Genomic DNA, 14,354 nt, shown 5'->3' on the forward strand with positions numbered 1-14,354 from the left:
CTCTCACCACAAGATATGATCTATGAAGATGACTTTGTCTTGTTTAGGCTTGTTCCTGGCCCCTAGAATAGAACATGCATAAAGAAGGTACTAAAACTGTCTTTTAAATGAATCAATTCAGGTATTTTAACAGAATAATAAACTGTGTGTGAATTCCTTCTCTCTCCCTCTTCTTTCTCTACATCTTCATCACCACCACCACTGTGTTAACATAAGCAACTTAATGGCACATTACAGTGAATGAAAACACCTTTATGTTCATTGCATTATTAGGTTAGGGATTGGGTAGAGATTAAGGCACAGCATAGAATAGTTATTACCTACATTTCCAGTTTTATAAATTTAGAAACTGAGCCTTAGAAAGTTAATAGAAGGTTTGATCAAGGTCCTGCAGAACAATGGACATGTCAGTTCAGATGTCCTCTATTCTTTCCAAAACACCATGCTATTTCTCACATTCAGAACAAAGCAAGAGGAAAAACAAGGCTGGCATATAATGAGGTAGGGATGTGTAGTCATTGATAAGAATGGAAAGTTATAGAGGACACCAAACACTAAAGGACCCTGACTACTAAGCTAAGGACTTTGCATGATATTCTTTAGGCAACTGGGAACCATCAAGGATTTGGGGGACAGTGACAAAATCAGATAATCTCTTTTAGGAAGATAACTCTGCTGAGAATACACAGAGTTATTTTTTGTTTTTTATTTTTTAATATTAGAAATAAGGAAGAATATTTTCCTAGTTTAAACATGAAGTCACTATGGATTAAGGAAGAGGGAATAGAAAAGAGATATTTGATTCAATGTATGTGGTGGGAGCAGTGAGGGAGTAGAAGAAAAAGTGAAAGTTTCTGAGAATTGTTTTCAATTTTGAGGATTTGAATATGGTTTGTACATCCAGCAACATGGTATTTTGTACTTGTAATTTTTAAGCCTGATCCAAGAAATTATCTATGTATATTATCCAATATTCTCTGTTGACATACTTTTGATTAAAAAAAAAAAAAGAGTACTGAATACTGATTCAAAATGTGACTACCTATATAACTTTATCTGCCACAGAAAATGTGAGAGGGGAGCCTGGGTGGCTCAGCTGGTAAAGTGACTTGGGCTCAGGTCATGATCTAGCAGTTCGTGGGTTCGAGCCCCACATCAGGCTCACTGCTGTCAGTACCGAGCTTGCTTGAGATCCTCTGTCCCTCTCTCTCTCTGCCCCTCCCCTGCTCATTCTCTTTTTCTCTCTCTCTCACAAAAATAAACATTAAAAAAATATTTTTTAAAAAAAGTATTTTTTTCTCAATATGAGAAAAAATGCTTGTGAAAGAAATTCTTTTTCTTCTAATTCATTCATCAAAGAAATGATCTCATTGTTACCTCCTCACTGGCTGTACTACAGGCTGTGTCTTAGAATGTTATGTAATTATGTGCATCCCCATGTATTTTACGCATACACACATATATGCCTGCATTTTTACATAAAACTACACGACCTTAAGTAAACTGATTTAGATAAAACCTGGTAATACTTTCTTCATGAATTTACTCTCCATATCACATAATCTGGACTAGCACATCGCCTACGCTTGAAGACGCATTTTGTAAGCCCTGTTGGGAACTTTTGTATGAGGCAGTGGCAGGCAAGCTAAAGAAGACCATTTCCAAAACTGGTAAGATTGGAGTTTCATATACTGGCTCCAAAGGGTCAGGTGACTACAGCATGCTCAGAGTGACAGTCTGCAAAGCTGCATTTAAAAAAGAAATGCAAGGGGCACCTGGGTGGCGCAGTCGGTGAAGCGTCCGACTTCAACCAGGTCACGATCTCGAGGTCCGTGAGTTCGAGCCCCGCGTCGGGCTCTGGGCTGATGGCTCGGAGCCTGGAGCCTGTTTCCGATTCTGTGTCTCCCTCTCTCTCTGCCCCTCCCCCGTTCATGCTCTGTCTCTCTCTGTCCCAAAAATAAATAAAACGTTAAAAAAAAAAAAAAAAAAGAAATGCATGCACGAGCATGGGTATGTACAGGTGTGTGTGTGTGTGTGTGTGTGTGTGTGTGTGTGTGCGCGCGCGCGCGCGCGCACGTAGCATTTCTAAGTAAACAAATGACAGAATGCTCTTAAGACATTTGTTACTCAGGTGAGTAACAAAGTGAAAACATGTTTGTTATTTTTACTAGTGAGAAAGGACATTGACATGGAATGATGTTTTCTTCACAGAAATCTACTATTTGCATTGTAAGAGTTGTAACTTCCAAATAAAACTTTATCAAAGTCCTACTCAGATTTATGTATTTCTTATAGAATCTCATATCAAATTTTCTTATCAGGAAAACCTGTAATCCTCTATAAAAATAAAAGTAAAGTGAAAGGGAACAAAACAGTATTACTCAATATCAGTTGAAACTTTATTTTCTTAAAGTACTTGACAAAACTAAAACTCTGGGAAAAGGATAAAGTATTATCTTTCTACCACTCTTTATAGCTTAGAATCCAACATTTTGTCATTCAGCAACTAGTGACTGGGTGTCTACTTATGTGCCAGGTACTGGTCTAGACATAAAAATTTAAAATAACAAGTTCAAGTTCACACAGAATCTTGCTAACAAAGCCAGAAAAACTTTAAAAGGTCTAGTCAACTAATTTAGATGCTTGTTTCAATACTGTGCTTAGTGTAACTCACTTATTCTTCATCAGGCCGTTTTAAAGTTTTTATTTCATATTTACACACAATTTTATACAAAAATTTAATGGTTTTCGTTGAAATTATGACCCCAGAGATGGGGTACAATTAAGTTAAAGTCATCTTATTTTTATCTTAATTCTTATTTTAGTCTGGTTGTTACTATGTTATCTAAGTCTTATATTAACAAGGACAAAATGTAATTTGAAGAGTTTTAAGAGAAGCTCTGTCACTCTCTTTAGGTTATTTGGTTTAAGAATTATTTCTTAGAAATTATTTCTTCCTAGTAATTCCTATTGTTTCTAAAGTAGACAACTGTCTTTCCATTGCTACTACAATGTTGTAATAGCTACATTCATTCTATTTTAGATATAAAGGACAATGCCATATTATTAACTCTAGAATGAATAAACAGCAGATATCTTTTACTACATTATTTAGGGGAATATTTTCCTTGTTAGTAATAGATCATGTTTAGGTTTCCTCTCTGCAGTAATCACAACTATGTGTGTTATTTTAATAACTAAACATTTACAAATTATGGTATTTTGACAGTCAGGTGAAGTCCTCTTCCAAGATATGGTTAAATCATATTATTTCAATATTGTTAAATGGAAAATAAAACAAATGCTCTATCGCAATTGTTAAAACCAGGTTTGTTTATTAGCATTTTCTTTTACCAAGTGTCTACCTGGAGTCAAATCAATAGAAGTACCCAACTGTCATGTGAATGAGCACATTATACCTGATAGAGAGCTGTAAGGATCTACTGAGGATCTGATGATTTTAAAAATAGTTTTATTTAGAACGTAAGAGCTGGCATATAAATAGTATGTCCCTTATGCTGTTTTTAACCACACACACACACAGACACACACACACACACACACACACACACACACACACACACAATAACTGAATGAAATTACACTGTGTCTCTTACCCAAAGAATGTGCAGCTGTGGTTTTAGAGCTGAAAAACCGACCAAGCCCAAGATCTCCAAGTTTGACCACTCCAGTGGCTGTAATGAACACATTAGCTGGTTTTATATCTGTGAAGAGATGAAGGAATCAGGTGAAAGATGATATAAGCTTAGGTATTTTCAAGAGATTAAAACACTTTTCATAGAATTTAAAATCTACCTTAAAAACGAAAGTCAGTTTGAATTTTGATCCAATTACTTTATTTTCAATAATTTTGATATATCCTAATATTTCTGATATATCCTATTATTTCTGAGTTCTCTGATAGAGAAATAATCATCAATGCAGCACCATGAAGATTGCTAGTAATTTTCATTTAAAATGCATTTTGTTGGGACGCCTGGTTGGCTCAGTCGGTTAAGCGTCCGACTTCGGCTCGGGTCATGATCTCATGGTCCGTGAGTTCAAGTTCCGCGTCAGGCTCTCTGCTGACAGCTCTAGGCCTGGAGCCTGCTTCAGATGCTGTGTCTCTCCCTCTCTGCCCCTCCCCAGCTTGCACTCTGTCACTGTTTCTCTCAAAAATAAATAAATGTTAAAGAAAAATTAAATTAAAAAATAATAAAATGCATTTTGTTTTCCATTTTCAAATCAACTTTTGTGAAATTCAAAGCACAAAATAAATTTATTTCCATTTTATATCAATGTTAAATATCTTACTAAACATTACTTTGTTGATACATTTACATAAAATATAAAATTATAACTCTAATCTGAACATAACTAGATGACCTTAGAAGTCATAATTGCTTAAATAAACTACATTGAAATTTCTCATACCCCAAATCAGAGATACAATCCCTAAGTGTTGTAATCTTTACATGTTCTGTCCAACCATTAGACTGACAATCAAGAATACATTAAGAGCTAATGCTGAAAATTAAAAAATGAAGTTGGCCATAATATATACATTGGTCATCTGATAAGGGAATCTTCCTTATGCGTATTCTGCTTTCCTACATCTTTTTTTTTTTTTTTAATTTACCAACATCATCAGTAAGATGCTCAGAAGAGGCAGGCAGAAAAATAACTAATTCTCATTCTTATTTAAAACCAAGATAGGGCTTTAGAGGTTTTTCACTCTAGTAAATAATAATTTGGAAAAAAAATCAGCCAAGAAAGCATGATGCTATGCCCATGATTGGAAGGCATTTATTCTTAAATTGCCTAATAACCTGCATCGTTTAAACAACATTAGAAGCTATTCGTGATTTTACCCTACCTCTATGCATGACGCGTCGAGAATGCATATGTTCCAATGCACTGCAGAGTTGAACAAAGTACTTCCAAACAGTCCTTTCAGGAATTAGCCTCTTTTGTTTCTTAAAATGCTTTTTAAAAAATTAAAAATAAGAATTAGAGGAATTAAAATATCTTAAGACCAGATCCTGACACACCAAATGCCTTGTCAGAAAAACACATACTTTTATCTACCTATTACCAACTAAAAAGCATATGACTTCCCACAGTGAGATGATTCCGAGAATTTTACCTGACATATTAGCTTAAATTTCTCACTATTATATCTAAAGTTAGCACAGGCCATATAATGCTACATCTTTATGATGTCCAATATTTCAAAAAATTAACATCTATATAAAATAATTTCCTAGCCTAAGAGGACGATGTCAAATTTCATTTTAAGAAAACCCAGAACAAAACAGTCTAGAAACCTGAAGGTAATTATGTTCATTAAAAGACAATTCTTCTCCTGACATTAAGTTTGACTATAGAATTCCTTTTAAATATTGAACCACCTTGGTGATTTGAAATATCAGTTAATTTATTAAAAATTAAATAAAAGAGATTTATATAAAAAGTTTTCATGAATATTTCATCACTATTGCACATTACAAGTCAAACCTGTACTTTGAATGAATGAAACTAAACTTCATGGAAGAAAAACATCATAGGAAGGTCAGGGCAAAAATGGAGCACCAACAGACCAGTTGGGAAAGAATGGGCCATCACGCATAAGAGGGCAATAGCCAAAATAACTGCGAAATCAGAGGTAGATATTTATGCCCATTTTTTATATTACACTTGCTAGAAGAATGTACTAATAACATACTCATTTAAAAACAAAGTTCTTCATTTCCTAAGATTCACCAAGATTCATTATATAAAAATTATATTTCTAAAACAAAAATGCAACTGGCTTCCTACTTAACAATATTTATAAATGACCAACATGAATACTACATTTAAACAAGTTTTCTTGGAATTTTCTGATGATTTTAATATAGGTTTTAACAGATATCAGTATTTAAATGTGTACTGTAGTGCATTTTATCTGAAAACATTTTTGGAAGTTCAACTGATTTGTTATTGAATATATCATTCAGATTAACTCTAAAACAAGTATCTTTGTCAATTTTTACCCTTGTGACCAGTTGAGGGCAGGCTGGAAGGAAAAACAATACAGGGAGATCTGCTCATATCCCTACTTCATACTTAGCAAAAGATTATTATCTACTGTCTCATATGCATTCAATATGTCAAAGGATAAATCTTTAAGGAAAAGCTAATAACTTTAGGTTAATGTTTATTATAACACATGCTAAGGAAATGAACTTAGTAATTTCAATGGCTACTAACATCAGTAGCAAAAAGCCAATAACAATTAGATGACCAGGTAATTGAAAAGCAAATCAGGGTATTACTAAAATGTTGAAAACCTCCCATATCATGTCTCAATATTAAGTATTTTTAATTGCAGACTGTGTCAACATCACTTTTCATTCTAAGGGGGCAATGCTGCAAAATCAGTTCAATACATATAATTTTCTTTCAGATTTGGAATGAGTCCAAATAAAGCTTGTCTATGTGCTCTCCCTGATGCTGGATTAGCATATCAGAAGACTGTTTGATGTCAACAGGAAGATGGGGACCAGGTTTCTTTTCAGTCAAAAATAAATCTACTGCATCATGTAAGTATCAGACCATGCAAGAAAAAATTTATGCTTTAAGATAGATTCTGAAATCATCATAACTATTAACTTGGCAGCTTACTTTTAAAGTCTCATTATTTAAAAAATGAATCAAATATATAGGAAAATCAGAATGAAAATACTGCCCTCAAAGTGTACACTAGGTAAGATGTTATCAGACCAAGATGGTCTGATCATTTTCATGTTTTTATATTCTTTGAGACTGTCTCTTTGAACAACAAATTAAAGATGAAAACAATAAATTGACATCAATATAATGCTGCCTAGACCGAATGGTCTGGCAAAACATAAGTATCCAAAGTAGAAACAGGTTTCTGAAGAATAATTTTATGAATTTGACTTGATCATAAAATAAATCAAAGGCAGTTTCATTATGTCATTGGGATTTCACAATATGTTTTATGTGCCTGTTTAACCATATGCAGTTTTCCACCATTCCTTAAGTGTAGGGGTTTTTGGTGTTTTCTTTCTTTTTTTTTTTTTTGAGAAAACCAATACTTATGATAAGAAAAGCCTGTCTGTTCTGGTGGTGGCACTGTTGGCTATCTCTTATAAAAAAGGTGAACAGAAAAAATGCAATGAAAATTTGAATTTTTTTTACTACTGGTAAAATGTATATTAGCCCTACAGAGCAGAAACTTACATAATGCCAAAGTATTAAAAAAAAAAAAACAAGAGAACAATCTCCTCTTGAAACTTACTCTAATATATACATATCATTTAAAAGTTAATTATTTAGTCAAATAGCATTACTGTTCAAAAATCCTCCTTTTCTTTAAAAAAGACAGCCCTATATAAATATTTAGCTCTAGATTAGAAAACAAATCTAATGCCAACATATAGAAATTAAAAATGCACGTCAATTTGCCACATGGTAAGTTTTTAATAAAGCAAGAAATAATGCAACCAATAATGCAAGGTTACTTATCAATAAACATTTATGTGAAAAGGCAGACTATACAACATGGCACTCTACTACATTTATATTATGAAATGGAATTGCAACATTTTTTAATCTGAAAATAACATACCTAAAAATTTATGAAGAGGCAGAAATTGGCACTCAGGTATACCTGATCACTTGGAATTAATTTTTACTTAGTCTTTTTTTTTTTTAAGTAAGCTAGTCTTTTCACTATGCAATGCTTCAAATACTTGTGATTTTAAAAATCTGTCTACTATCTCCATCAACATCATTCAAGTAAACACTGAACATCATTCAAATTAAGGAAATGTGTACCAAAATAGCCAATGTACATATAAAACATCAGATTATATTCTCACTTATGTGTAAAAAGATTACTAGCATTTCTCTTAGGTGAAATTCAGCATTCCCGGTAAAACATATTCACACTGCCACTTAAGTGATATATATATATATATATATATATAAAAGAGGACAGCTAAGACAAGCTGCTTCTATTCAAAGATGTTGACAAAACAGTCACACCTTTTTTTTTTTTTTAATTATCCAAAATCCTCCTACCAATTAAATGCCCCAAACCAAATCCAATTATATAGTGGACATTGAATATTTAAGGACCATTTTTTTGGACTCAATGGGATCACTTGGTTCCTGTACTCTAGACACTCTCACTCCAAATGGAACATATACTTTACTTATTTCTAAATTTTGCAATCCTAGCATTCCTCCTCTAGAAATCTTGGGAAAAGCTTCAATGATAAGAACAACAATAAATTCAAGCATAAAGAAAAAAACCCAGAAAATTATGTTCTTGTTTTTTAAAAAAAAAATCAATATCCATGGCATATCATATTTAAGTCCACAGTTTGGTATGTTATTCATTAAAGAAGAAAGTTTCAGACAATACATCTAGAACCACCGGGCTGACTTCAGACATGGGCGACCTGTGCAGTCATGCAGGGCAGTGTATTTAGTTTAATGCTCTGTTGCGGCCATCTTGAAATTCTTAATTTTGTTATAAGGGACCCACAATCACGTAGCTGGTCCTGGGAACCTTACACCCAGCATCCTTTACAAATGTATGCTGTAGTTCAAAACAAAAAGCAGCAAATGTGATCCTGGCATGCAAGGCATTCTTGCAGAACACCAGGAGAAATGATAATTAAATAATGAGAAAGAATGAATAAGAGAACTAGGTTTGACTAGCACCAGCTCCATCTCTTCCAAGTATCGAACAAGAGGAAGTAAATAATTTATGTTAAATACAAGGAGAGACGTACCTCCTCCTTAGGAGTGTTGTCAGATGTTTAATGTACCACCAACATAATCCATTATGTTACCACCTTTTATATAGACCTGATTCTGAGCCTTGATGGCGACTGGCTGTATTATCTTGAGCAAGCGATTTAACACTGCTAGGCCTCAGTTCCCAGAGAGTGTGGAGATGAGCTATATAGTCCCCACCACCTCTAAAAAAAAATATAATCTAGGGTTCCACAATCTCAGGTACAAATAAAACTTAAACAAATAAAGGCCTGCTTGGCACATTTTCACACTTAAAAATAATATGTTACTGGTATGTCCTATCCTACAAATCTCCAATTAATAAAAACGAAGCAAATAATAATAGTAATAGTAATACCTCAGAGAGCCCCATAGGTCCAGTTAATACTATAAATGATCTTCACAGGAGATGACAGGTAGTTAGATAAACTTGAAATAGGTCAAACATTTACCATCAGAAGGGATGTTATGTTCCCAAACATATCTCTGTAATTATAATGCATTTTTATAAGACTACATTTTTTGGTGGTTGTTTCAAAGAAATTCAATGCACAGAGACTAGGTGTTAGAAAAGACAGGGCGCTTATGAAAGCGTAACTGATGCCTCTAAGTGTGATTTGTATTATATATTGTTTCTGCAGAACATCTATCTTCTGAAGGTATAAGGAGGTCTCAACAGACTAACCCACACAAATACTCACTACCCACACTTTTGGGAATTATATAAATGTGTGGAATCGTTACGTCTCAGTTAGAATGTGGTATGTAATACTAGTTTGTAACACGTGAATATTTTCACTCTTGGCATTCTGAATAAAACTCAACAATCTGAAGTCACTGTAGAAAGTGTGGAGTGGAATGGGCCTGGCAGCCACGAAACCACTGAAAACACTTATCACCGCCATCTCAGTTTACCTACTTTGATAAAATATTTCCCATGCAAGCTCCACTTGTCTTTTTCCTTTCCTGTAGTGTTAGAAAATCTGCTAAGAGTATTTAGTTGTTGCTAGATTATAATTTAGTAGAATATCAACATAATCTATTCATTCCTCCAGATCAAAACTGTATGGGTTATTAAGGAAGCTGAAATACATTTAATCTTAGGGTAGAAAATGTGAAACAGGTAAAGATTTCTTCTGAGCCTTGGGAAAAGAAAAACCTTAAACTATTTAGCAAACAAAAAAAATAAAATAAAAATAAACTCTATAAAGTCATAATGTTCTTCTCCCAAAGAAGCTGCCTTGTGAACATTAGCACATTGATATCAAAGAAATTTAGGACATTAAAAAAATAAAAAAAAAAAAAACATATGAATGCATCGGAATTACTACAAGGAATGATCCCTACATTGCTGACACATGGATAATCGTTAAGAGAAGCTCCCATGTTACTAAAACTAATAGAGAAGATACCTGGAAATACTTAAGATGTTTTGTCTACTATAGATAGAAAGAGTGAGACAAAAAAGCAGAAAATTAATCTTTTGGAAGACACAAGGTCACAAAGATAAATGGAAACATTCACCTCTTGAATAAATTCTTTCTGGTTCTGTTTCACCAAGCAATGGTAAGATAGTTGAAAAGATATCTCAATATTCTTAATGGACAAGGGAAACAGCAGAACAATGAGACAGTAAAAGTCTCCTGGTAGAAATCTCTACTTAATTGTCTATAGCTACCAATACGACTGCTTGTGATGTTACAGGATTTTTAAAAGGCAGATTTAGATCGATATTACCTTAAAATGTAAAGAGCAAGGCGTTCTTTGAAAATTTTCTTCTCATTCTCCCAAGTAAATACAATTCAAAAATTATATATCACCTTTTAGTTATGCTCACAGAATTATATAATGGTCATTAGGATATACAATTTTCAGTTTACTAAAGTCCTTAAGTTCTCTTCTACTTCACTATCTAACTACTTAAGTATCAAAGAAAATCCAGGTGACATTTTGTCAGTAACACTGCTTCTATACAAATAATTCTGGGGGCACCTGGGTGGCAAGGCTGATTAAGCGTCCAACTTCAACTCAGGTCATGATCTCAAGGTTCAAGGATTCAAGCTCCGTGTCCAGCTCTGTGCTGACAGTTCGGAGCCTGGAGCCTGCTTTGGATTCTGTGTCTCCCTCTTTCTCTGCCCCTCCCCCGCTCATGCTGTCTCTGTCTCAAAAATAAATAAAACATTAAAAAAACTTAACAGAAACCCATGGGCAGGGGAAGGAAAAAAAAAAAAAGAGGTTAGAGTGGGAGAGAGCCAAAGCATAAGAGACTCTTAAAAACTGAGAACAAACTGAGGGTTGATGGGGGGTGGGAGGGAGGGGAGGGTGGGTGATGGGTACTGAGGAGGACACCTTTTGGGATGAGCACTGGGTGTTGTATGGAAACCAATTTGACAATAAACTTCATATATTGAAAAAAAAATTTTAAATAAATAATTCTGTATAACACACCTATACATACATATCATATATAAACATAAATCTATATAGATATACACATAGTTTACATGCATTATGTGTAGGTAATTATGTATATATACATACACACACACACACGGACACACACACACGTATATAATATTTAATTCTGCATGGATTTTTTTCAGATAGTATCACTGATTTTTAACCTTAAACTTCCAAATATCTGTAAGGTGATAAAGCAGAGATGACAATCTTATACAATAGACTTAGAGGGAAACTGACTGTATTTGGAATCACTGGCACTTTTCATAGTTGTCTGGCCTGGGCTATACATTTTATGCCAGATGCTGAAATGGAAACTGTAGGTGTCCTGGTAAACTATAAATCTGAGTGATTAAAGATAGATGGTACTACTGGGAAGACTTTATTGCTTTAGGGACTCAAAGGTCAAAAGTGTAAGAGACATTTCAAAGTGATTTTATTTCCAGTATAGCTTCTAAATTTGGATAAGTACAAATAAAAATGTGTCTACAAATGTAAAAAAAACAACCACACCAAGAAGGTAAATAAGATTTATAAGTTCTAAGATTTGGAGATAATAATTATTTCTAAAACACTGTTAATATTTTAGCGAATTTATCAAAGCCTGTAATATGCAGAATTCTAAGACATACTTCATCCCCCAAAATTCCCAAGTCCTGGTATGTAATTCCCTCCTTTGAATGCAAATTGGGTTGTGAATATGATGAACTGTCTTTCCTATATCATGTTATCTTATATGGCAGGAAAGATTTTGCTGATGTAATTAAGGTTCTAAATCAGCTGCTTTTGAGGTAATCAAAAAGGAGATTATCCTGGTGGATGGGCCAGCCTACTGGGTAAGCCCTTCAAAAAAGTCAGAGATTCAAAGCCAGAGAGACTCTACTGCTGGTCTGAGGGAACAAACTGCCAAGCTATGGAAAGGGCCATGTGACAAGGCACAGCAGGACACCTCTAGGACCCAAGGATGGCCCCCAGTTGATAACCACAAAAACATAAAGACTTTAGTCATATAACTGCAAGGAACTGAATTCTTCCAACAACCAGTGAATAAGGAAGAGAACCCTTAACCTCAAATGAGATCATAGCCCCAGCTGGTACCTTGATTTCAGTCTTCTAAGATGTTGAGCAGAGAACTCACTAACTGGTGTGTGATTCACAGAAACTGTGAGGTTATAAGGTTGTGTTGTTTTAAGTTGCTATCTTTGTGATAATTAGCAATAAAAGAATAATATAAAGCAAGTTTCTAAACAGTTAAAATCAACATATAAAATTAACTTTATGTCTGTATTAAGGAAAAGAGTCTTAAGGCTTCTACCAAATTTAAAGGGAATGCCATATAAGTACTATCAATGCAAAAGACACAAAGTTGCATAACCAAGAAGACAGCATTTATGTAAATAAATTAGGAATAAGAAAAGATAGCCTAGATCAGGAAGGAGACAAAGATGCCCACTCTCACCATTCCTATTCAACATCATAGAAGTCCTTGCCAGAACAATCAGGCAAGAAAATAAATAAATAAATAAAAGGTATAATAATTGGAAAGGAAGAAGTAAAACTGTTATCTCTTTGCAGATGACACGATTTTAGATACAGAAAATCCTAAACACTCAACCCCAAAAAATAGTTAGTTCTAATCAAAGAATTCAGTACAGTTACAGGTAACAAAATTAATGTACAAAAATCAGTGGTGTTTCTATATACTAAACTTACCTGAAAAAGAAATAAAGGAAGTGATACTATTTACAAATGCATCAAAACCAATAAAAGAGTTAGGAATAAACTCAACCAAGGAGGTGAAACTTAACCAAGGAATCTTCTAATCTGAAAACTATAAGACATTGATGAAAGAAATCAAAATCAAAAAAGACTCAAATCAATGGAAAAGTATCCTGTGTTCACGGCTGGAAGAATTTTAAATTGTTAAAATGTCAATACTACCAAAAGCCATCCAGAGATCAAGGCAATTCCTATTAGGATTCCAATGGCATTTTTTTACAATGTACAAAAACAAACAAACAAACAAAAAACAGTTCTAAAACTTATACAGAACCACAAAAGACCCCAAAAAGCCAAAGCAAAAGCAATCCTAAGAAAGAAGAACAAAGTGTTAGGCATAACACTTTTTGATTTCAAGCTATACTATAAAGCTACAGTAATCAAAACAGTATGGTACTGGCATACTGGTACAGTATGGTACCGAATCAAGAGCTCAGAAATAAACCCAAGCATGTATAGTCAAACTAACATTTGACAAGGGAGCTAAGAACACTCAGTGGAGAAAAAACAGTCTCTTCAATAAATGATGCTGGGAAGACTGGATATTCACATGTAAAAGAATGAAACTAGACCCCTAGCTTACACCACTCACAAAAATTATCTTGAAGTGAACTAAAGACTTAAATGTACAACCTGAAACCATGAAACTCCTAGAAGCAAACAGGAAAAAATCCCCTTGACATGGATCTTGGCAGTAATTTTTCAGAAAGGACACCGAAAGCATAAGCAACAACAACAACAAAATGAACAAATGTGACCAGGTGAAACTAAAATTGTCAGAAGAGACAACTGAGAAACTGAGAAGGCAACCTATGGAATGGGAAAAAATATTTGCAAACCATATATCTGATAAGGGATTAATATCCAAAATATCGAAAGAATCAATACATCTCAATAACAAACAGCAATCATAATCATTGAATTAAAAAATGGGCAAAGATCAAAATAGACATTTTTCCAAAGAAGATACGCGAATGGCCAACAGGTACATGAAAAGATGCTCAACGACACTAGTCATTAGAGAAATGCAAATCAAAATCACAATGAGATATCACCTCATACCTGTTTGAATGGCCATCATCAAAAGACAAAAGACAGCATGCTGCCCTAGAGCCCTTGTACAGTGTTGGTGGGGCTGTAAACTGGTACAAACACTACAGAAAACAGCAGTATGGAGGATCCTTAAAAAATTACAAGTGGAACTGCCATATGATCCAGAAATTCCACTTCTGGGAATGTATCCATGGGAAATGAAGACACTAACTCAAAAATATATCTGCAGCGCTATGTTCACAGCAGCA

At 34.1% G+C, this 14,354-nt stretch overlaps 1 protein-coding gene across 2 annotated transcripts in view; it reads right to left on the bottom strand.

The window, feature by feature from the left end:
* The window catches only part of NEK7 (NIMA related kinase 7), a 159,838-nt gene that overhangs the window by 35,987 nt on the left and 109,497 nt on the right, over positions 1–14,354 (bottom strand). For both annotated transcript variants that reach the window (XM_053209466.1, XM_053209467.1), the window contains 2 exons: positions 4,877–4,985; positions 3,618–3,725 (listed from right to left, as the gene is read on the bottom strand). In XM_053209466.1, the coding sequence (XP_053065441.1) occupies positions 3,618–3,725; positions 4,877–4,985 (217 nt within the window). The remainder of the gene's footprint in view (positions 1–3,617; positions 3,726–4,876; positions 4,986–14,354) is intronic.

This window comes from Acinonyx jubatus, chromosome E4, assembly GCF_027475565.1.
Source record: "Acinonyx jubatus isolate Ajub_Pintada_27869175 chromosome E4, VMU_Ajub_asm_v1.0, whole genome shotgun sequence".
Classification (NCBI taxonomy): domain Eukaryota; kingdom Metazoa; phylum Chordata; class Mammalia; order Carnivora; family Felidae; genus Acinonyx; species Acinonyx jubatus.